Source organism: Chaetodon trifascialis, chromosome 22, assembly GCF_039877785.1.
Source record: "Chaetodon trifascialis isolate fChaTrf1 chromosome 22, fChaTrf1.hap1, whole genome shotgun sequence".
Lineage (NCBI taxonomy): Eukaryota > Metazoa > Chordata > Actinopteri > Chaetodontiformes > Chaetodontidae > Chaetodon > Chaetodon trifascialis.
Genome location: NC_092077.1, coordinates 20,261,026 through 20,281,635, shown reverse-complemented (window position 1 = coordinate 20,281,635; position 20,610 = coordinate 20,261,026). Strand labels below are relative to the sequence as shown.

The 20,610-nt window shown below is 48.4% G+C and overlaps 2 protein-coding genes across 2 annotated transcripts in view; both read left to right on the top strand.

The window, feature by feature from the left end:
- The first annotated feature begins 80 nt into the window (after positions 1 to 80).
- On the top strand, positions 81 to 4,558 carry wnt16 (wingless-type MMTV integration site family, member 16). The gene is made up of 4 exons (XM_070991999.1): positions 81 to 285; positions 1,524 to 1,750; positions 3,383 to 3,669; positions 3,958 to 4,558. Exons 1-4 carry the CDS (start codon positions 194 to 196, stop codon positions 4,414 to 4,416), a joined length of 1,065 nt encoding a protein of 354 aa, XP_070848100.1. The 5' UTR covers positions 81 to 193; the 3' UTR covers positions 4,417 to 4,558.
- A 2,763-nt stretch (positions 4,559 to 7,321) lies between these two features.
- The window catches only part of stab2 (stabilin 2), a 25,272-nt gene continuing 11,983 nt past the window's right edge, over positions 7,322 to 20,610 (top strand). Inside the window, 36 exon segments of the mRNA XM_070992413.1 lie at positions 7,322 to 7,435; positions 7,967 to 8,091; positions 8,403 to 8,518; positions 9,898 to 9,983; positions 10,363 to 10,429; positions 10,593 to 10,688; positions 10,890 to 11,012; positions 11,401 to 11,597; positions 12,038 to 12,165; positions 12,262 to 12,395; positions 12,927 to 13,006; positions 13,206 to 13,355; positions 13,512 to 13,655; positions 13,754 to 13,816; positions 14,511 to 14,627; positions 14,701 to 14,754; positions 14,848 to 14,928; positions 15,261 to 15,413; positions 16,159 to 16,218; positions 16,321 to 16,422; positions 16,618 to 16,704; positions 16,813 to 16,924; positions 17,011 to 17,191; positions 17,380 to 17,473; positions 17,566 to 17,724; positions 17,950 to 18,045; positions 18,156 to 18,248; positions 18,341 to 18,388; positions 18,489 to 18,622; positions 18,731 to 18,833; positions 19,368 to 19,445; positions 19,521 to 19,610; positions 19,701 to 19,808; positions 20,076 to 20,207; positions 20,297 to 20,425; positions 20,509 to 20,571. Coding sequence (XP_070848514.1) covers positions 7,343 to 7,435; positions 7,967 to 8,091; positions 8,403 to 8,518; positions 9,898 to 9,983; positions 10,363 to 10,429; positions 10,593 to 10,688; positions 10,890 to 11,012; positions 11,401 to 11,597; positions 12,038 to 12,165; positions 12,262 to 12,395; positions 12,927 to 13,006; positions 13,206 to 13,355; positions 13,512 to 13,655; positions 13,754 to 13,816; positions 14,511 to 14,627; positions 14,701 to 14,754; positions 14,848 to 14,928; positions 15,261 to 15,413; positions 16,159 to 16,218; positions 16,321 to 16,422; positions 16,618 to 16,704; positions 16,813 to 16,924; positions 17,011 to 17,191; positions 17,380 to 17,473; positions 17,566 to 17,724; positions 17,950 to 18,045; positions 18,156 to 18,248; positions 18,341 to 18,388; positions 18,489 to 18,622; positions 18,731 to 18,833; positions 19,368 to 19,445; positions 19,521 to 19,610; positions 19,701 to 19,808; positions 20,076 to 20,207; positions 20,297 to 20,425; positions 20,509 to 20,571 — 3,876 coding nt within the window. The 5' untranslated portion in view covers positions 7,322 to 7,342.

The following is a 20,610-nucleotide window of genomic DNA, read 5'->3' as shown; positions in this document are numbered from 1 at the left end:
GAGGCCAAACCAGGTCCCCCCTCCTCACATCAGTGCCGACAGTCAGAGAGGGACTGCGCGCGCCGAGGACCATTACGCACCGAGCCCAGGATTCACGAATGCGCTCCTGGACCGGGTTTTGGTATGAGACAGGGACTCCCGCTGATGGACAGAGTGAGAGCGCAGCCCGGCGGATCAGACAGGTGAAGAGGTCATGGAGAGACGGAGCTGTGAAGTCCGACACATGTGCGCTCTGACTCTGCTGCTGGTGTCCGTGTGCCCCCTGTGCTGCAGGGCCAGCTGGATGTAAGTATGACCCCGCCGGTCCGGGAACAAACTCCAGGAAAGAAAGGGTCAATTTAAGAGGGACGGTTCGCTCACAGCGCGCGGACTGAATCAAAGTCTGTACCGGATTTTTCCCCACAAAACACACAGAGCGAAGTTAAAATCTGGGTTTTCCAAAAGTTTCCTCGGAGTTTTCGCCGGACGCGCGTCGCTTTGATCCAGCGCAGCCAAACTCTTCAGAAAAAAGGGTCAGTTTAAGGCTTCTGATCCGTCCCTGCAGTGCGAGCACTTTCCAAAGTTTACTTATTTCAATAAAAACACCGAGTTGAAAGTTGGAATTTTCTGAATAAATCCAGTTTCCGCGGTGTCCATCAGATCTGCCCTCAGGGATCTGCTGGTTTTAACCAGATCCACTGAAGCAAAGTCCATTCAGGAAACAGCGAGTTTATGGCTTCAGTTATTATTTCAGGTATTATTTTATTATTTTATTTTATTTTATTTTATTTTATTTTATTTGTTTGTTTGTTTGTTTGTTTGTTTGTTTGTTTGTTTGTTTTTCGATCCACTGCAAATAAAATCGTTCTATTTAACTTTAACTTTTCTTCTCACTGATCTGTCTGTTTGCTCAGTGGAGACAAGAATTCATCTCAAAATCTCAAAATGTGGGACAGCATAGTGTCAGCACGGAGCCTGAAAACCAAGAGTTTTCAGGCTCCGTGCTCCAGGACCAGGACTCAGACCTGCTCAGCTCCTGTTTAGGGCTGAAGGACAATCTTTACGACATGTTCAGGAGCTCTTCTGTCAGTAAAATGTCTTTTTCATGTCGTGTTTCGTTGGATGTGAGTGTTCAGAAAGTGAACTTTAGGCCAAACTGACTGTCTGGATTATCTTCAGGATTATCTGAACAGCTTGTCTTTAACTCGATGCTCATGTCCAGTTTCAGCACTGGAAGCTGCTCCTCTTCATCGATAAATGACAGATTTAGGAAAATCCAAATTCCAGAGAAAATAACTGTTAAAATGTCAGATTAGAAATAAACCAAGACATTTAATCCATGAAAGGACAGTTCATCTCACACCGTGCAGGCCTGCTAATCCCGACCGGTGTTCCAGTATTTTATTTGAATTTGACTAAAAATGTTTTTTGTCGCTTTGACATTCACCAACACCAACGTTTTAAAAACCCTGAATAATCCTAACCAAGTCTGGCGTACTGTCCTGACCCAGCCACACCTGTCTCACCGCCGCTGTTGTCCTCAGGTGGCTGGGCGTGGCCTCGGCTGGACTTCCGGAGAAGCTGGGCTGCGCTGACCTCCCCCTGAGCCACAGACAGCGGGACCTGTGCCGGAGGAAGCCGCACCTGCTGCCCAGCATCCAGGACGGAGCCCGGCTGGCCATCGCCGAGTGTCAAAGCCAGTTCAGACACGAGAGGTGGAACTGCTCCACCAGGGACGAGCCGCAGGTGTTCGGATACGAGCTGACGAGCGGTGAGGACGAGGACACAGCATCAGAGGACAGGCTCTGTCCTCCGTGTGGCGGCCATTTAGGACATGAGACTCAGATTGTCAGACTCACTCTAGTTAGTTTTTAACTAGTTCAGCACTGCTTAACCTTCAGCTGAGCCTAAACACACCTGAGCCCAGGTGTAACTGAAGCACCTTTAACTTTGTGATACAGAAAGAAAAACTTAATGGAAACAGTTTTAATGCTGATGTAGATCATGTGGAGGTTTTATAAGCAGAAAAAAACTCTTTAGTAGTTTAAATGAGGTGCAGCCCTGATTCCACAGACATCTTTGTTTGTTGCTTAAGTAACTGCTAACAGCTGTTACACTTAGCATCTGTTAGCAGTTATCCCAGTTAGCCGTGCAGCTAGCAGTCTTAGTAGCTGAGTCATCCCCAGGAGAAAACCACCTCGGCCCTGTTTCAGTCAAACTGGCCTCTGTTGGTTGTGTTCGGTGGTCTGACCTCCAGCATCTGTTGATGGGGCCGCTAACATTAGCTGCATGATGCAATTGGTTCCTGTAAACACAAACGAATGTATGTGACAAGTCCCTCGCTAGCTGCATGCTTTCACAGGAAACATGTAAATATGAGGAAGCAAACATGCTCAGCGAGCTGCTTGAAGTGTTTTACCACTTTTATTCACATCTGGAAGCATTTGTGTTCTTCCTCTTGAATTTGTACTTGATGTGATGCTAACCCCCCCAATGTGATGCTAATCCTCCCTGATGTCACGCTAACCCTGATGTCACGCTAACCCTGATGTCACGCTAACTCACCCTGATGTCACGCTAACCCTGATGTCACGCTAACTCACCCTGATGTCACACTAACCCTGATGTCACGCTAACTCACCCTGATGTCACACTAACCCTGATGTCACGCTAACTCACCCTGATGTCACGCTAACTCACCCTGATGTCACGCTAACTCACCCTGATGTCACACTAACCCTGATGTCACGCTAACTCACCCTGATGTCACGCTAACCCTGATGTCACGCTAACTCACCCTGATGTCACGCTAACCCTGATGTCACGCTAACTCACCCTGATGTCACGCTAACCCTGATGTCACGCTAACTCACCCTGATGTCACGCTAACCCTCCCTGATGTCACGCTAACCCTGATGTCACGCTAACCCTCCCTGATGTCACGCTGACCCTCCCTGATGTCACACTAACCCTGATGTCACACTAACCCTCCCTGATGTCACGCTAACCCTGATGTCCTGCTGACCCTCCCTGATGTCACGCTGACCCTGATGTCACGTTAGCCCTCCCTGATGTCACGCTGACCCTCCCTGATGTCACGCTGACCCTGATGTCACGTTAGCCCTCCCTGATGTCACGCTGACCCTCCCTGATGTCACACTGACCCTGATGTCACGCTAACCCTGATGTCACGCTAACCCTGATGTCACGTTAACCCTGATGTCACGCTAACCCTCCCTGATGTCACGCTGACCCTGATGTCACGTTAGCCCTCCCTGATGTCACGCTGACCCTGATGTCACGCTAACCCTGATGTCACGTTAACCCTGATGTCACGCTAACCCTCCCTGATGTCACGCTGACCCTGATGTCACGATAACCCTCCCCCTCTCTCGGCCCATAGGAACCAGAGAAACAGCGTTTATCTACGCTGTGATGGCGGCGGGGCTGGTCCATGCCGTCACGCGCTCGTGCAGTCAGGGCAACCTGACAGAGTGCAGCTGCGATGGTCGGCTGAAGGGCAGCGTCTCGCCGAAGGACGGCTGGCACTGGGGCGGCTGCTCCGACCACATCCAATACGGGACCTGGTTCAGCCGCAGGTTCATTGACAACACCAAAAACATATCGACAAGCAGAGGAGGGTACACCACGACCACCATGAACCAGCACAACAGTGAGGCGGGACGACAGGTGAGGACACAAACGTCTTCTTACGTCTCCTCAAATGTTTGTCCATGTTTTGAAAATCTTTACTCAGAACAAATATCAGTAAGTTTTCTGTCGTGTCAAACATCTGTGGACGTAAACTTTATGTCCAAGTTCAACGATAAACAAAGTGAAAGACAGCAGAGACACGTCCACCTCAAAGAACCTCAAAGACACAGCAGAGCCAGAAGTTCTCTGTCCTTCATGTCTTCACTCTGTGTCATGTCTTCTCAGTCCTTCATGTCTTCACTCGGTGTCTTCTCTGTCCTTCAGGCAGTTCACAGGAAGATGAACACACACTGCCGTTGTCACGGCATCTCTGGCTCCTGTGCGTTGAAGACGTGTTGGAAGACGATGGCGCCTTTCGAGCATGTCGGCGTGTACCTGAAGGAGCAGTACGAGCGCAGTGTTCAGGTGTCGGATCGCTCGAGGAAGAAGGCGAGGAAGAAGAGTCCGCGCCGCCTCCCCGTCGACAAACATCAGCTCATCTTCTTCAACTGGTCTCCAAACTACTGCCTGGAGGATCAGCAGCGCGGCATCGCCGGCACCAGAGGACGCCACTGCAACCGCACCTCCACCGGCTCCGACGGCTGCACGCTGCTGTGCTGCGGCCGAGGATACAACACACACGTGGTGAGACACGTCGAGCGCTGCGAGTGCAAGTTCGTCTGGTGCTGCTACGTCCGCTGCAGGCGCTGCGAGAGCATGAATGACGTGCACACCTGCAAATAAAGACAACAGCACACCTGTAAATAAAGACAACAGCACACCTGCAAATAAAAACAACACACCTGTAAATAAAGACAACAACACACCTGCAAACACGACCACAACACACCTGTAAATAAAGACAACAGCACACCTGCAAATAAAAACAACAACACACCTGCAAATAAAAACAACAACACACCTGCAAACACGACCACAACACACCTGTAAATAAAGACAACAGCACACCTGCAAATAAAAACAACAACACACCTGCAAATAAAGGCAACAACACACCTGGTACCAAAGAGGACAACACGTCACACCTTGAGACAAATGTGCTGAAAAATATATTTTTTTAAGAGACGAGCGTTTGAAGACAAACTGATGTGTCAGGCTTGGATGACCATTACTGGATTCTCCTTCAACCAATCAGGAGCTGTTTTATGGAAAAGCTCTGACTCACACGATGATGTCATCAGATGCTTTGACGGAGATAATAATTTTAAGTCAAAAGAAATGAGGAAAAAATAGAAGGAGGGAGAGGAGGGGGAGAGGTGAGGTGAGGAGCCGGTGTGAGGTGAACGGGACAGGTGCAGGAAGAGGAAGAGGAGGAGGAAGTGGAAGAGGAAGTTATGGAGTGGAGAGTAACGCTTCAGTGTTTGACATCATGGAGAAAAGACTCTGCAGTTCTCTGAGGATCAGCTTCAGCTGTCTCCACTGTATCTCTCACAGTACGTCACATTAACGTGGCAGAGTCCACCGTTTCCATGCTGGACATAAAAGACATAAAGACATGTGGACTTTATGGACATAAAGGACAGGACGGCTTCACAGAGACACTTTTCCACATTCCACAGCTGCAGCGCCGCCGTCAGGAGAAGAGCAGAACTGTTTCTGAGCTGGAGCTCGGCTGCTGTGAAGGATTGTGGGTGAGCGTCAGTCGGCCGCAGTTTGACGCTCGATGAGCGACAAACTCACATTTCACGTCTTCTTTGAATCTGAATTTTCAGTTTTTGTCAAAGAGGAGAAAAAACAACGAGGCGAAAGGAGAGGACAAAGTTTGACCACAGTTAATGAGGACAAGTCCTGAGGACAGGAAGACAGGAAGGACAATTATCAGCAACAGGAAACATTTTCACTCATAATCGTCGTTTCGTCTCGTTCAGGAAGAAAAAAGAAAAGACGTCCTGATCAAAGGATGTAATTAAATCACTTTTTGTATCTAAATTTGACAATAAACGTTAACCAGTGTCCATTTTCTGTTTGATCTGTGTGAAATATGAACGAGTGTCGATGTTCACGTTCGAACTGTGAAGAAAAACAGCTTTGATGAAGTCGTCAGTTATTCCTGTGAATGATCCGATCACATGATTAGTGACACAGTGAGCGTCTGAGAAAAGCACTTTCTGATTAGTTTTCTCATCAAATCCATGAACATCATTCCAACATCACACGTGATTATAACAACAAAAGTGATCGATCAACAAAAACAGTTTGAACATAAAAGCTAAAAAAAAAAGAAGGAAGTGAAGCTTCAGACGAAGATCAGCGTTTGATTGATGATGATGAGTTTAAACAAACTCTGTGTTCGTGTGTCAGTGCTGCGACTCAGCAGTTTGTGTGTGTGTGTGTGTGTGTGTGTGTGTGTGTGTGTGTGTGTGTGTGTGTGTGTGTGTGTGTGTGTGTGTGTGTGTGTGTGTGTGTGTCTTATCAGCAGTGTGTGATGACAGAGCAGAAAGTTTCAGGAAAGAGAAAAGAGCGACAGAATCTTATTTACAGTCCAGGATTTCCTGCTATTCACCAAACACACACACACACACACACACACACACACACACACACACACACACACACACACACACACTGACTGTTAGCTTCATGTTATCTGTGCTCTGATCAGAAGTGAAATGTTTTGTTCTCCTGATGTTTTTCTTGCTGCAGGTTCCTCAAACAGACCTTCAGTTCTGGTTTAGAACCAATCATCATGTACGGGTTAGCTGATTGGCCGAAGGCTCGAGTTCAATAAACAAAACAGGATGTAAAGTGTGACGAGACGATGAGTCAAAGTTTAGGATGATGAAGAGCAAAGTGATGAAAAGTTCTTCATAATTCACACCTTTGACCAGGTGACAGCAGGGTCAGCTGATCCACAGCTGGTCCACAGCTGGTCCTCAGCTGGTCCTCAGCTGGTCCACAGCTGGTCCTCAGCTGGTCCACAGCTGGTCCACAGCTGGTCCACAGCTGGTACTCAGCTGGTCCTCAGCTGGTCCACAGCTGGTCCTCAGCTGGTCCACAGCTGGTCCTCAGCTGATCCACAGCTGGTCCACAGCTGGTCCTCAGCTGATCCACAGCTGGTCCACAGCTGGTCCTCAGCTGGTCCACAGCTGGTCCTCAGCTGATCCACAGCTGGTCCACAGCTGGTCCACAGCTGGTACTCAGCTGGTCCACAGCTGGTACTCAGCTGGTCCACAGCTGGTCCACAGCTGGTCCTCAGCTGGTCCACAGCTGGTCCACAGCTGGTCCACAGCGTCACTGATGTTGGTGATGGCTCTGTGCATTTCGACGTGCGAACCTGAGAGAGTGTGAGTGAACACCTGAACATTTCAGCTGTGTTCATGTGTTCATGTGTTCATAGACTCGTGGTCGAAGGATCCGTGACAGAAGTTCTGCTTTGTTTTCTTTGTTAATGACGAGACGCTGTCCGAATAATTCGTCTGCTCAGATCAACTCTGATTGTTTCTGTGTGAGCAGAAAGCGACGCCTCCAACAGAGTGAAGATCAGCTGACTCAGCAGCTTTCTCTGAGCGTCAGGAAACACATGGAGGACTGATGGAGGAGGGATCAGAGTGGAGGGAGGAGGAGGAGGAAGGATGGGATGCTGAAAAGGACGAGAGACACTGAGAGACTGAGCACAGATCAGCTGAGACACTCAAAGAGGACAGAAGTCATGGAGTCCTGTCAGAGCCTAAAGCTGCTGTTTGTCTCTCTGATGATGATGAGGATGGACGGGATGAAGATAAGCTTTGCTGCATCACAACAGGTAGAATCTCTTCATTTATTCAGACAGAAATTCATGTGTTCATATGATGTTGTTGAGAACATTAAAATCTATAAAACGACTCGTGTGGAACCTTCAGCTCTCGTGAAGGAACCTCAAGTTCAGACACAATATTTGAACCTGCATTCAAGGCCTTTTCCAGGCCTTCTCCAGGTCTGTTCCAGGACCTGTGAGTGTTTCATGGGTGCATTCAGATGGAGCGTCACGATGACCACGACAGCTCGGAGTCATTCCTCTCACTTCCTGTTTACGCTCCACGCCGAAGAATCTGAAAAACTGTTTAATTCATTTTATTCTGAAAGTCTGCCGTCAGGTCATGTGATCAAGTTTTGAAAGAAAAGTTTGACTTTCATTATAAGCTGCAATGATTGGTCGGAACACCACTGATCAAGAAATACCATGACCACTGCAACTACTACCAATACTACTACAAGTACTGCTGCTACGACTACTAGTAATAGTACCAAAGTCTCAGTCCTGGTTTAAAGGCAGAAGGTGTGTTTGCTTCGTCAGAACTTCTGCTCCAACTCGACGGTGATGAGGACTCGGACAGCGTGTCACTCCTGCAGCGTCAGCATGTTGATGCCCTGTCCGTCAGGATACAGACAGACCCCCAGATCCACCTCTAAGGACTGCAAGTGAGCAACATGACACTCTGACTTATCAAGTAAAAGTATTCATTTCAATGAGTAAACGTACAAATACAACAGATCAATACGCACGCACACGTCAGCTAACTGAACTCAGTGTTTTTGATACTTCAGAGTCCTGAAAGATCCTGTTTGTCATCTTATTCACAGACATTATTATCCTGTTCATGTCCTCTTCATGTCTGTGATGAAGGTTTTTCAGCAGCACTTTGAACAAACCATCTGTTTGCTTTGGATGTTCACGATGCGTCTTGACATTTAGCAGCAGCACAGAAACAGGTGTGTCTACGTCTGTGCAGGTACTACATCAGGACCTCGAGCCTGAGCCTGCCCATCAGCGGCTGCTCCTTCGAGTGCTACAAAGAGGTGGAGGTGAAGAGCTGCTGTCCGGGCTACTGGGGTCCAGACTGCATCGGTGAGTACAGGAACATGTTAAGGTCAGGGGTCATCGTCTGAGGAGCAGGAAAGTGATCGGAGATAGAAACGTTTCAGAAAAACTTTCCTTTGACGGTCCAACTGTTCCTGAGCTGAAGTCTGAATTTGGACCTCCTAACAGAAAGACAAGGACCACCAAGTACGAGCCCTGATGTACTCCCTCGTGTACTGTGGACGTGGTCTTTATTTGTTTCACAACAGAAGTCAAAATGGAGACCACATCCCGTCTCCTATCAGCACTCAACTTTCTTTCAACCTGCTGTACGTTGCAAGCCCAAACTTAACTTAACTTAACTTAACCGCAGATGTCAGATCAGGAAACTGTCGTCGTTAATAGTTTACAGTTTTAGAACGTCGTCCTGTCAGCGTCAGATCAGAAAACACTTCTGGGATCCAACTGAAGTTATATTTTTCTGGATTTCTTTAGACACTGAAATCAACGCGACAGGCCACTTTGACTTTTTCAGTACTGAACCAAAACCATCTCACCTGAACCTGAAGCAAGAAGCAAAATCCGAAAATGATGTAAAGTGATATAAAAACCGTCCAATAAAGAAATCAAAATGGCTTTTTTAAACAAGTCTTAAGCAGTGATTTAAAAAGATGTCACTAATTTCAGCCTCAGGTCTTCAGGCTACACAGAGGGGCCCTTCAGTCTTGAACCAGGACTTAGGAACAACCAAAAGGGCTTTGCCTGAGGATCTGAGCCTCACAGAGGAGCAGAAAGTCACCAGTTTAACTGATCTGATGACTAACTGTGCATCCACACGGCACACTTATAAGCCTTCAAAGGCCAAAAACGTAGTAATTGGAGTGTGGAGGAGGCCTCCAGGTGACGCCTGTCACATGGTCAGAGCTCAGCCCTGCAGGATGCAGATCATCCTGCAGGAACCAGGACTTCCTTCCTCTGCAGAGTCTCCGTCAGCAGGACAGAAATGTGCTGACAGTCACACACAAGCTGGACTGACTGGACGCTTCACGTTTAACCCCCCAAAGACAACAATGTATGTGTCCACAGGTGTCCTGGGATTCAAACCGGCAGCTTCTGCTCTGTCACGTCGCCTCTGACTCCTGTCTGTTGGATCCATGTAAACTTTGATCTTCTGATGTGTCCTGATGCTAAAAGTTGTAAATGACAGTCGGGAAGGAAACAGAGCTGTTTGGTGATCTGTAGAGATAAGAGGGGGACGGAGGGAGAGGACAGACAAAGACTGAAGAGAGGGAAGAGGAGGGGGAAGGACGTGGATCTGTTTCCTCACAGAAAACATTAAACAGCTTCGTCTCACATCTCTGCAAACCTGTGCTGACCGTTTCCTGTGGTGTCCTCAGTGAGCTGTGAAGGTGATGTCTGTGTTTCAGAGTGTCCCGATCAGGCGGACGGACCCTGCAGTGGCCGAGGACTCTGCTCTGATGGACTGGGAGGAAACGGGACCTGCAGCTGTCAGGTAACACCTGGACACAGGTACTGTCAGAGTCAACATTACACTTTAAAAAATGGAAACTGAGGTGTTACAGCAGCACGCCAAACAGACCAGATGCATGGTTTCCAAACTGCAGTTCCCATAATGCTTTGGGGGATGTAAACAGGAAGTATACTGGTGCCGCTGAGTCAGTGAGTGACGGTTCATGTCGGCAGTCAGGTGGTTTCTAGTGATCCTTCAGGAGAAGCAAGTCTGGGTTTATTTAACTTTGTGTGTGTGTGTGTGTGTGTGTGTGTGTGTGTGTGTGTGTGTGTGTGTGTGTGTGTGTGTGTGTGTGCGTGCGTGCGTGCGTGCGTGCGTGCGTGCGTGCGTGCGTGCGTGTGTGTGTGTGTGATGCATTCAGGTGGGCTTTGCAGGAACTGCATGTGAGGATTGTGCATCTGGTCGGTACGGTCCCACCTGCAGCTCAGGTAACTTGAAATAACACCAAACAATGAAATCAGTCTTTTCACGCACAGTTATTTCTCATGCATTCTCCATCTTTGCTTTCTGTCTGTCTGTCTGTCTGTCTGTCTGTCTGTCTGTCTGTCTGTCTGTCTGTCTGTCTGTCTGTCTGTCTGTCCGTCCGTCCAGTGTGTTCCTGTGTCCACGGTCTGTGTGACTCGGGGTTAAAAGGTTCTGGCAGCTGCATCTGTTTCTCTGGATATAAAGGTCCAAACTGTGATCAAGGTGAGTCTGCTGTTACTGATTTCTCTCCTGATCATCGTCAAACACTTTTTACAGTGTGAGCATCGGATCAATAACTGCTTCAGAGCTGGAGGCGAGCAGGACTTGGACTGGACCTTTACCTGTGCTGATGCTGTCTTCAGAGTGGTGTGCAGCTCTGAGCTGGTTCTCACCTGTGCTGTGATGTCACCTGTTGTGTTTCAGAGTCACCTGAGTGTGGCGCTCTCAGCTGCCAGCAGAACGCTCGCTGTATGGAAGAAGCTCTGACGGGACGGCTGGTGTGTCAGTGTCTGCCCGGGTACCAGAAATCAGGAGCTCAGTGTTTGTGTGAGTTAGAAAAGTCTCACCTCATCAACGATCGTTCACCTGCTGCTCAGGTTACACGCTCACGACGTCACTTCACTGCAGATTTATCAGCTGGTTTGGAGTAATAAGACTGATTGCTGAACCCAAGTGGAAAGGACGAGTCTCACACTGTACAGTGTCTAAAGCAGTGTTAGCTCCGAGGCTAGTCACGTCCACATTGAGACACTTGTCTTTTATAAAGTCAACTTTAAGAGGAAACTGTTCCTCCTCAGGTGATCAGTTTATTAAAATGTTGTTTAATAGTTATTAAATATTTTAAAAGAACAACTTTGGTTCCTGTCTGATTTGACCAATAAGACGTCCTACAGAGGACATTAAAATCATTGTGTGTTCTCCTCTGTCTCCACAGCCATAAACCCTTGTCTCCAGCGGGTCTGTCATGTCCAGGCCTCCTGTGTCCACACCGGTCCAAACCAGCACCTGTGTGCCTGTAACCAGGGTTACAGCGGGGACGGGCGGGTCTGCGTGGCCATCGATCCGTGTCAGACCAACCAGGGAGGCTGCTCTGCCGAGTCTGCACGCTGCGTCCACGACGGACCAGGGACGGTAAGGAAACACTGAGGACAGGGACAAGATCGAGATCAGGGTTAGGGTTTGCAAACAAGAGCAGAATCAGTATCAGAAACAGGGTCAGAAATTAGATCGCAATCAGGATCAGAAACAGGATTAGGATCATCTGGGACAAGGTCAAGACCAAGATCATGATCAGAAGCAGGTTCAGACTCATGACCAGGGACACCGTCAAGGACAAGATCCGAACAAAGGACCAGCATTAAGAACAAGATCAAGATCAGCCACATGTTTAGGATCAGAGTCCAGGTCAGGAACAACATGAAGATCTTGAACTGAACCTTGATCAGGAACAAGATGAAGAACAGGGCTGGGATCAGTTTAATTCATACGTATGTACATAAGGGGGCAGCAGTGCATCTGTTCACACTGAGTCTGCATTCATGGGGGAAAATGAACCTCTGCTGTGTTTTCAGTCTCACTGCGAGTGTCTTCCTGGGTTTGATCATCTGTCGGACGGCAGCTGCAGCCTCAGGGAGTCCTGTAGACCTGATTCCTGTCACAGGAACGCCAACTGCACCACCGTGGGACCAGGACGAGTCGAGTCAGTCACCGTGCTCTCTGGATGTACAGATGAACGTGTTGTTAACATGCATAACAGCGTTATTGGTGCCATCATACAAATCACCTGTCCCTGCAGGTGCACCTGTCTCCAGGGTTACCTCGGTAACGGTAAGGTTTGTTATGGGAACATCATCCAGCGTCTGAACGCTCTGAACACAGAACCTGGAGGGCAGTGGAGCGGTCAGCTGAGCAACGCCGTCGCTCTGTTCGGTACGATGATCATTTCCTCTTTTTCACTGAAGAACAAACGCCACAGGTCAAAAACCACGTGAGACAGGTGAGACAGACACCTTGTCAGGTGCTTGTGGGTGGAGTCTGTCTTAATGCTAAGCTAAGCTAACGGTGACCTGAACATGCAGTCATGACGGGGACTCAAACTGAGATCTTTGTCTCGGCAGCTCCTCCTCTTCCTCCTAATGCGACCACACGCCGCTCATGTCCCACATGAATCTTGGTTTTCTAGAAAGATCTGGACAAACATGTTCTCCACATTGACTCGAGCAGTTAAAACACGTATCTCCAACCGTTTGTGCAGCACGGTTTGTTTTCATGTCGAGTGTGTTGAGAGGAGGCCGTGTGAACGTCCTTCATCTTCATCATCTTCATTTTTGTATTTCCCAGCATGCCTCAGGAAAGTTGCTGCTGCTCTTTTCACGACGTTTGACCGTAACTTTTCTTGTTTCTTCAGGTTTTTTGTGTCTTCGTGAATCATCTCTCTGAACGGCGACTCTGTGCTTTCAGGTTCTCTTTCGTGGCCTCTGCAGAATCTGGGTCCTTTCACTCTTTTCGTCCCGATCAATAAAGGCTTCAGAGGAACTTCAGTAAGAATCACTTCCTGCGAACTGAAGGATCAGACTCGTGATGCTGAACTTTCATCAGCTGCTGTTCTGAGTTTGATCTTTTCAGTCTTATTTTGGAGCTCTTGCTTTCCTTCCTGTTGACGCTGATAACAGGATGAAATGAATCACTGATGGCGGGACGCTCTGCTGTCATCGTCTGTTCTGTCTGTTTGTCGAACAGGTGAGGACTCTGACGGCCGACCTGTCCAAAGCTAAATACTTGTGTAAGATGCACCTGGTTGCCGGGGTGATGCCCTTTGACACTCTGAAGAAAACTGATGTCTTTTACACTCTGACCGGAAAATCAGCTGAGACGGACACGTCAGAGGGGGTGAGAGTCAGCGCAGCTCGTCTTCATCGATCCACAGATTGATGATGACACTCTGAAGTTGGGTTTGGTTGCCTTCACACCATCAAACATCAGATGGTTGTGAACAAGCTTTGACTGACTTTTCCTTCCTCAGAACGTCTTTTCGTTGTCTTCCAGGACACTCAGACTAAAATCCGCATCCATGGCAGCAGGAAGAAAGGTGTGATCCTCCAGTCGGACGTCGTTGCGTCCAACGGGATGATTCACATCATCAATAAGCTGATGGACAGCGTCTCACCCACGGTGGAGAGCGACACACAGGTGGACAGACAGAGACGTTTTCATGTCAAACCTGTCCAGATGTTATGGATCATTTCATTGATTTGTTTGTCTCATCACACGAAAACATTTCCTCACAGGAGAATCTGATGAAGATCATTTCTGACTACGGGAAATTTGACAAGTTCAAGGTTTTATTAGAGGTACGTAGACCAGGCTTGTCTTTGGCCTGGACCTCAAACATTCAGACCACATTCAGATGAAATCACACTCAGACACTGAGTCTCCCTTCCAAAGACATGTCCTCATCTCACTGCTGCCCTCCAGAGGCTGCACCTCCCAGGTTTTAATGACCACCGTGACCGAGGTGAGATCAGCTGACTGTCCCACGGGTCATTCTGGACTCAATCAATAAACTGATAATCACATTTACTCTGGTTTCAAACTGGATGTGGGCTGAAGGTGATGAGGACAGACAACTGGACAACTGAAGAAAAGTGATGCTGCAATTTGTGCATATTTAACAACATTATTTTTTACATTTATTTTTTACATTCAGCACATATATGTTCTTATCCATGAGAACTATTTCTGTACATGCAATGCAGGTGAAGCAGAGCGTGCATTTTATATAAGTGTGTAAATAACTGCGACCAGAAGAGACCCTGACCCTGACCCTGACCCTGACCCTGACCCTGACCCTGACCCGACCCTGACCCTGACCCTGACCCTGACCCTGACCCGACCCTGACCCTGACCCTGACCCTGTACATGTAGACCACGACCAACTAAATCACTGCATACATGAAAATAAATAACTAAGCACATAAGCTCAACTCAAAAAGCACAAGTCTGCAGTTTGTCTCCAGATGTAAAGGCGACATCCTTTCTCTGCAGAAAACTGACCTGGCATCAGTCCTAGACCGTCCTGGTCCAATCAGCGTCTTTGCTCCCAGCAGTTCAGCCTTTGATGCGATGACTGAAGGACACCTGCAGTACCTCAGCACTGCTGAGGTAAGGACCAATCACAGCGCTGACCGTTCCCTTCAATGAGCCGTTATCTGACACGTTCGTCCTCCACCTTCAGGGTCACAACAAACTGGTGGAGCTGCTCAGGAACCACATCGTCCCGTCCACCGCGGTCAGTCCAGCCGACTTTCTAATGTTTTAATTCACTAATTACGTTTTGCATCCATCAAACCGTCTGACTCTGCTTCACTCTCCCGGGTCGAAGCTGGAGGTCTATAACGCCGTGTCCAGTCCCAGAATTGTGACGATGGCCAATCAGGTTCTGACGGTCAATGTGACAGAAAATGTAAGTGTGGATCTTAAAGGTCTCTTTCCATGTTGCTCTCACAGATCTGTGCGTTTAACCATTTTAAGATCCCAACGTCGCAGCTTCAGCAAGACAGAAGTGGACAATGAAAATGAGTCGTAGTAACAGAATGTTTCTCCAGGTTTGCTTGTCTGTCAATTTAGTTCAGTGTCATTTCATCGAATTCTGACTTTTCCAAAATAAAGTCCAAGATCAGGACTGTCATTAAGGGGTTCAAGAGCAGGAGCTTTATTTTGTCATCTGCACCAAAAACGGCTGCTCGTTAATTAACAAACCAACTAATTTCTCTTAGACTCATGTTTTCTTCTCAGGGTCAGATTTTGGTTAATGGAGCGGCGGTGCTGGAGGCAGCGGTGGAAGCTAAAAATGGACGTCTGTATGTTCTGGATGCAGTTTTGACTCCGCCCTCCATTGAACCTGTGCTGCCTCACAGGTGTGACGTCAACACTACCAAAATCATCAAGGTGAGCTTCAGCAGCAGCCATGTTCCTTCATACGCTCACCATTTTGGTCCTGATTTGATTTACTTTTACAGTGTGTTCACACCAAACGTGAAGCTAATTTTCACCTCTGGTTGCTGTGGCATCATTCATTTATTCATTCACCCAGAGTCACACTGGATTCTGCTCTGGATCCAGAGTCACACTGGCTTCTGCTCTGGATCCAGAGTCACACTGGCTTCTGCTCTGGATCCAGAGTCACACTGGATTCTGCTCTGGATCCAGAGTCACACTGGCTTCTGCTCTGGATCCAGAGTCACACTGGCTTCTGCTCTGGATCCAGAGTCACACTGGCTTCTGCTCTGGATCCAGAGTCACACTGGATTCTGCTCTGGATCCAGAGTCACACTGGATTCTGCTCTGGATCCAGAGTCACACTGGCTTCTGCTCTGGATCCAGAGTCACACTGGCTTCTGCTCTGGATCCAGAGTCACACTGGATTCTGCTCTGGATCCAGAGTCACACTGGCTTCTGCTCTGGATCCAGAGTCACACTGGCTTCTGCTCTGGATCCAGAGTCACAATGGATTCTGCTCTGGATCCAGAGTCACACTGGATTCTGCTCTGGATCCAGAGTCACACTGGATTCTGCTCTGGATCAGAGCAGTTACTTGCGACTCATCTCATTTCATGTTTTTTGTGTGCACCTTTGTGTATTTGCGTGGCATCGTTCACACTGTTGGTGTCTCCTGGCTGTTGTTGATTTTCAGGGCGAATGTGTCAGCTGCTCAAAAGTCAAACTGTCTCAGTGCTCGTCTGGAGTCTATACAGTAAGACATCTCGCTCCACCTCATGTTACATCTGCGTGAATTAGATCATCAGAACGAAATGTGATGATCTGAAACATGTTGATCCACCTCTTTATTGATCAGGGCTCCTCCACCTTCGGATGTATTTACACTCTGTCCATCAGCAGACCAGCCGTCAACCTTCCAGCAACGGGCTGCTCTCCTCTCTGCAACGCAACGGTCACGGTAACCAAACAGGACTCTGATGTCAAACACAGATTGCATCTTTACTGATTCATGTTCAGGATAACTCCTCAGATTAGCACCAGGACCATCTGCAGTTACAGATTAGTGGAACAGAAAGCCTGTAAACTAGAAACGTTTTTAAAGCAAACCGGTGTGAAGGAGGCCTTCGCTCAGTGTGTTTCTGTGTTTGTTCAGACTCCAGCATGTTGTAAAGGTTTCTATGGTCCAGACTGCAGACCCTGTCCAGGTGGATACCAGACTCCCTGCTCCGGACACGGTCAGGTCAGTTAACACGGCCTCAGCACTTTCTGATGACACCTGACGTGTGTCGTAACCATGAGGTCCATTTGGAGGGGATCAAAGGAAATGACGTGTTTGTCTCTGTTGCAGTGCTTCGAGGGGATTGGAGGAAATGGATCCTGCACCTGTGACTTGAACTTCGGAGGCTCTCGCTGTCAGTACTGCTCCTCCAGCAACAAATATGGGCCGAACTGTGACAGAAGTAAGTTTGAATTGTGACATCATGCAGACAGCTGTGACAGGAGGATGAAAGCTCACCTGGGTCAAACCTCTCCTGTCTGTCCTCAGCCTGTCCCTGCGTCCACGGACAGTGTGATAACCGCCCGGACTCAGACGGTCGGTGTAAGCAGGACTCCTGTCTGACAGGTTTCACCGGTCGGTTCTGCGATCGCAGGACGGCAGCCTGCGGCGTTCACGCTCAGTTCTGTCACGCCCATGCAGACTGTGACTTCAGCCAGGGAACCACCAGGTGAGTTCACCTGCGTCCATCAAACTCAGGTTTAACTTTACAACCACAATTCTGAGTTTCTTCACTTCATCCTCAAAAATCCAACTTCTGACGAGACGTTTAGGGAAACGTAGCGCCAACAGGCAAAGCTGGTTCATCACTGAACGTCCCAGAGGTGACCTCCATCACTGCTCTGCGTGTGTTCTCAGGTGTGTGTGTAAACCTGGTTACCAAGGTGACGGTATCACCTGTGTGGAGTCAGACCCCTGTGCTCCACCTCACCGAGGGGGCTGCAGCGTGAACGTTAGTCACTTATTAAACTAAAGATTTAAGGATTTTAAATGAAGACGTCTGGCCTATCCTGATCCTCGACGCTGTGTCTGCGCCCCCTGCAGGCTAAATGTATAAAGACAGGACCAGGCTCTCACATCTGTCAGTGTCTGACCGGATGGAGGAGTGACGGAGACGAGTGTCAGCCAATCAACAACTGCGATGGTGCTGACAGAGGAGGCTGCCACCCCAACGCCACCTGCATCTACGTTGGACCTGGACAGGTAACATCCAGTCAGGCTTCATCATTTTAAGTGAGGCTGCACGATCTAAGTCAAGCCTTTAACCCCTTCGGTTCAGCTGTTCTCTCTCTTTATTTACGAGCTGTCCATGTCCATGGAGCCCAAACAGTGAATCACAAAGACCGTTCAAACTGTCCAAACCAGAGAACAAAAACCAACTCAAACATCACATTTTCCTTTTTCCTTCATGACGCTGTGAACTCACAGAGTGACTGCTCGTGTAAAGCCGGCTACAAAGGCGACGGGCGAGACTGCGAGGCCGTGAATCAGTGCGTGACCACAAGGGGAGGCTGCCATTACCTGGTGAGTCTGATTAACGGTCAGCGGACTGTCTCTGTGGTCACTGTTTCGTCTCCTTCTCTGATGATGAGAGACGAAGCTGAAGACAGAATCAAAGACTGTGTTGTGTTCAGGCCAGCTGCCACCTGCTGTCCTCTGGGTGGACGTGTGTCTGCGATGACGGATATGCTGGAGACGGACGAATATGTTACGGTACCGTCGAACAGGTGAGTCTCCGCAGTGATGACACGGTCACCTGTCAGACGGCGTTTCTCTACCTTCAAACCTGAGTCTGTGGTCTGTTGTCTCGATGCTTCAGGAGCTGATGGCTCTGCCGAACGTCTCAGAGTTCTTCACGTGGATGACTGTGAGTATCAGACATGAAACACGCCGACGACGCTGAAAATCACTTCATGTCAACATGAATCGGCCTTACACTGATGACGTTTGTCTGTCTTTGACTCCAGGAGTCCGGTCTGTCCCTGTCTCTGTCGGAGCAGAACTTCACCCTCCTGGTTCCGTCTTCGGCTGCTGTCGCTAAAATGTCTTCAGAGGACAGAAACTTCTGGAGCATGAGGGGAAACGTGCCGAGTCTCATCAGGTCACAGCTCAACACGACCGGGCGGCTCAGGCTCATGTTTTGTTTGAGGGCTGGACTATTGAAATGATTAAAGTAAGTTTACTTCAGTTTGTCTGTCCTACGTCACAGAAATCACATGATCCCAGGACGCCATCCGTTTTACAGCCTGCTCAGCGCTTCTTCTCTGACTTCCTTTCTCAAGACAACACTTCCTGTTTCAGCAACCATTGAGGTGAGTTCACAGGATGATGGTTTACTTTTACTTTACTTTTATCATTTCTACCCTCAAGACTAGATGAAGCGATAAAACTGCCAGCAAACATCTTCTAACTTCTAGTGACTGAGACTGTTGTATTTATTGATGGTTATGTAAAAAGTAAAGCTGAGAACTGAAATCCAAATTAAATCCTGTCATTTCTCAAAGAACGGTTTTAGTTTGGCTTCCTTCTCTGGGTTGCTCTTCATCCTCATCCTCTCCTTCAGTGCCAACCCCAGATATCCGCTCTGGTTTTGGAATGAGTGCTGTTTTTCGGTGTTTTGTTGGTAGCTTTGTTGTCTTTGATGTGTGCTGCTCACAGTCAGGTACCTGTTTGCTGACCTCACCTGCGCTGTTATTGGCTGGAGGCAAAGGTTGCAGCCCAGAAATGTCCTGAACAGCAAAACACAAAGGACATTGGGGTCTCCTGAGAGGAGACGCTGTCCTCCTGCTCAGACGACCTTTGACCTTCCCTGGACAATGTTCACATTTGATCTGGTGTGTTCTCAGGTCGCAACTGTGGGAGGAGCGACCATCACCACGCCGAATGTATATGCTACCAACGGACTGATCCACATCATTGATAAGGTACAGAGCTAATAATGCTAACGATGCTAACGGTGCAGCGAGGCGACACTGAGACGCTGTTTGTTCTCTGTCCAGGTTTTGGTTCCTGACAGGAAACTGAGTGAAGGCCTGCTGGCGACGCTCGCTCTGAGGCCTGAGTTCTCTCTGTTCCGATCTCACCTCATCGTACGAACACGCCGCACACACAGAATCAGCCAGCAGAGGGAGCATTTATGACGTTTGTCTACAGTTTGTGTGTCGCTCTGTTTCGTTCAGGATTACAACCTGACAGACGAGATCGAACAGGCGGACGAGTTTACCGTCTTCGCTCCGACAGACGCCGCCATCACCGATTACCTCCAGAAAATGGCTGCGACTGCTCTGGTACTTAAAAGTTTTCAGGGGAAATATTTCCATTTCTGTAATTAAAGAAACATAAATAGTTCCATTTTAGTCGATAGCTGCTCATGATGCATTCATGTGAACGTTTTGGATGTTTATTTGCGTTCTCGGCTTTATTATTGTGTTTGTTCATCCTTTTCTTGTCACTCCTCGCAAAGTACAACCTCTGAATGATATCCCCGGCCCAGAAAAAGCTTGTTGTGTCGCAGTGAAAAATGTCTCTGTGCTTTTATTTTGTACAATAAACAGGATGTGAATACGACTCGTTACCACGTGGTGGCGTCAGAGCGTCTGCTGAAGACCGACCTTCAGCCCGGAGGATACAAACAGACGCTGCTCGGCTTCTCCTTCCAGCTCGGCATCTTCCCCCGAGACGGAAAGGTCTGAGTCTGGATCTCGCAGAGATGATCAGCGATCAATCGTCGTGGGTCACGACACAAAAAATAACCCAAACTCTGTTTCTCGTGCAGCTGTTTGTGAACGAAGCTCGGATAAACTCCTCCAACATCCTGAGTGGAAACGGAGTGATTCACGGCCTGTCAGCTGTTCTCCACATCAACAGGAACCGCTGCGATGAGGCCAAACACCTGAGAGTCATGGTGAGGTCATCACCTGCACACCTGGAGCTACCTGCAGAGCTCCGCCCACACAAACTCAACACCTGTCTGTTTTCTCTCCAAAGGGAACCTGCATGGACTGTTTGTTCCCACAAAGCAAAATCTGCCCCAACGACACAGTCCCAGACGTAAGTAAGATGTCCGACGTCCACCTGAGAACCAGGAGG

What these genes read in the sequence shown, in the direction of transcription:
- wnt16 (XM_070991999.1), top strand. Translation starts at nt 194, where the DNA reads ATGGAGAGACGGAGCTGTGAAGTCCGACACATGTGCGCTCTGACTCTG. An exon ending in CGGATACGAGCTGACGAGCG is followed by an intron (nt 1,751 to 3,382) that starts GTGAGGACGAGG and finishes CTCGGCCCATAG; the next exon opens with GAACCAGAGAAACAGCGTTT. An exon ending in ACAGTGAGGCGGGACGACAG is followed by an intron (nt 3,670 to 3,957) that starts GTGAGGACACAA and finishes TCTGTCCTTCAG; the next exon opens with GCAGTTCACAGGAAGATGAA.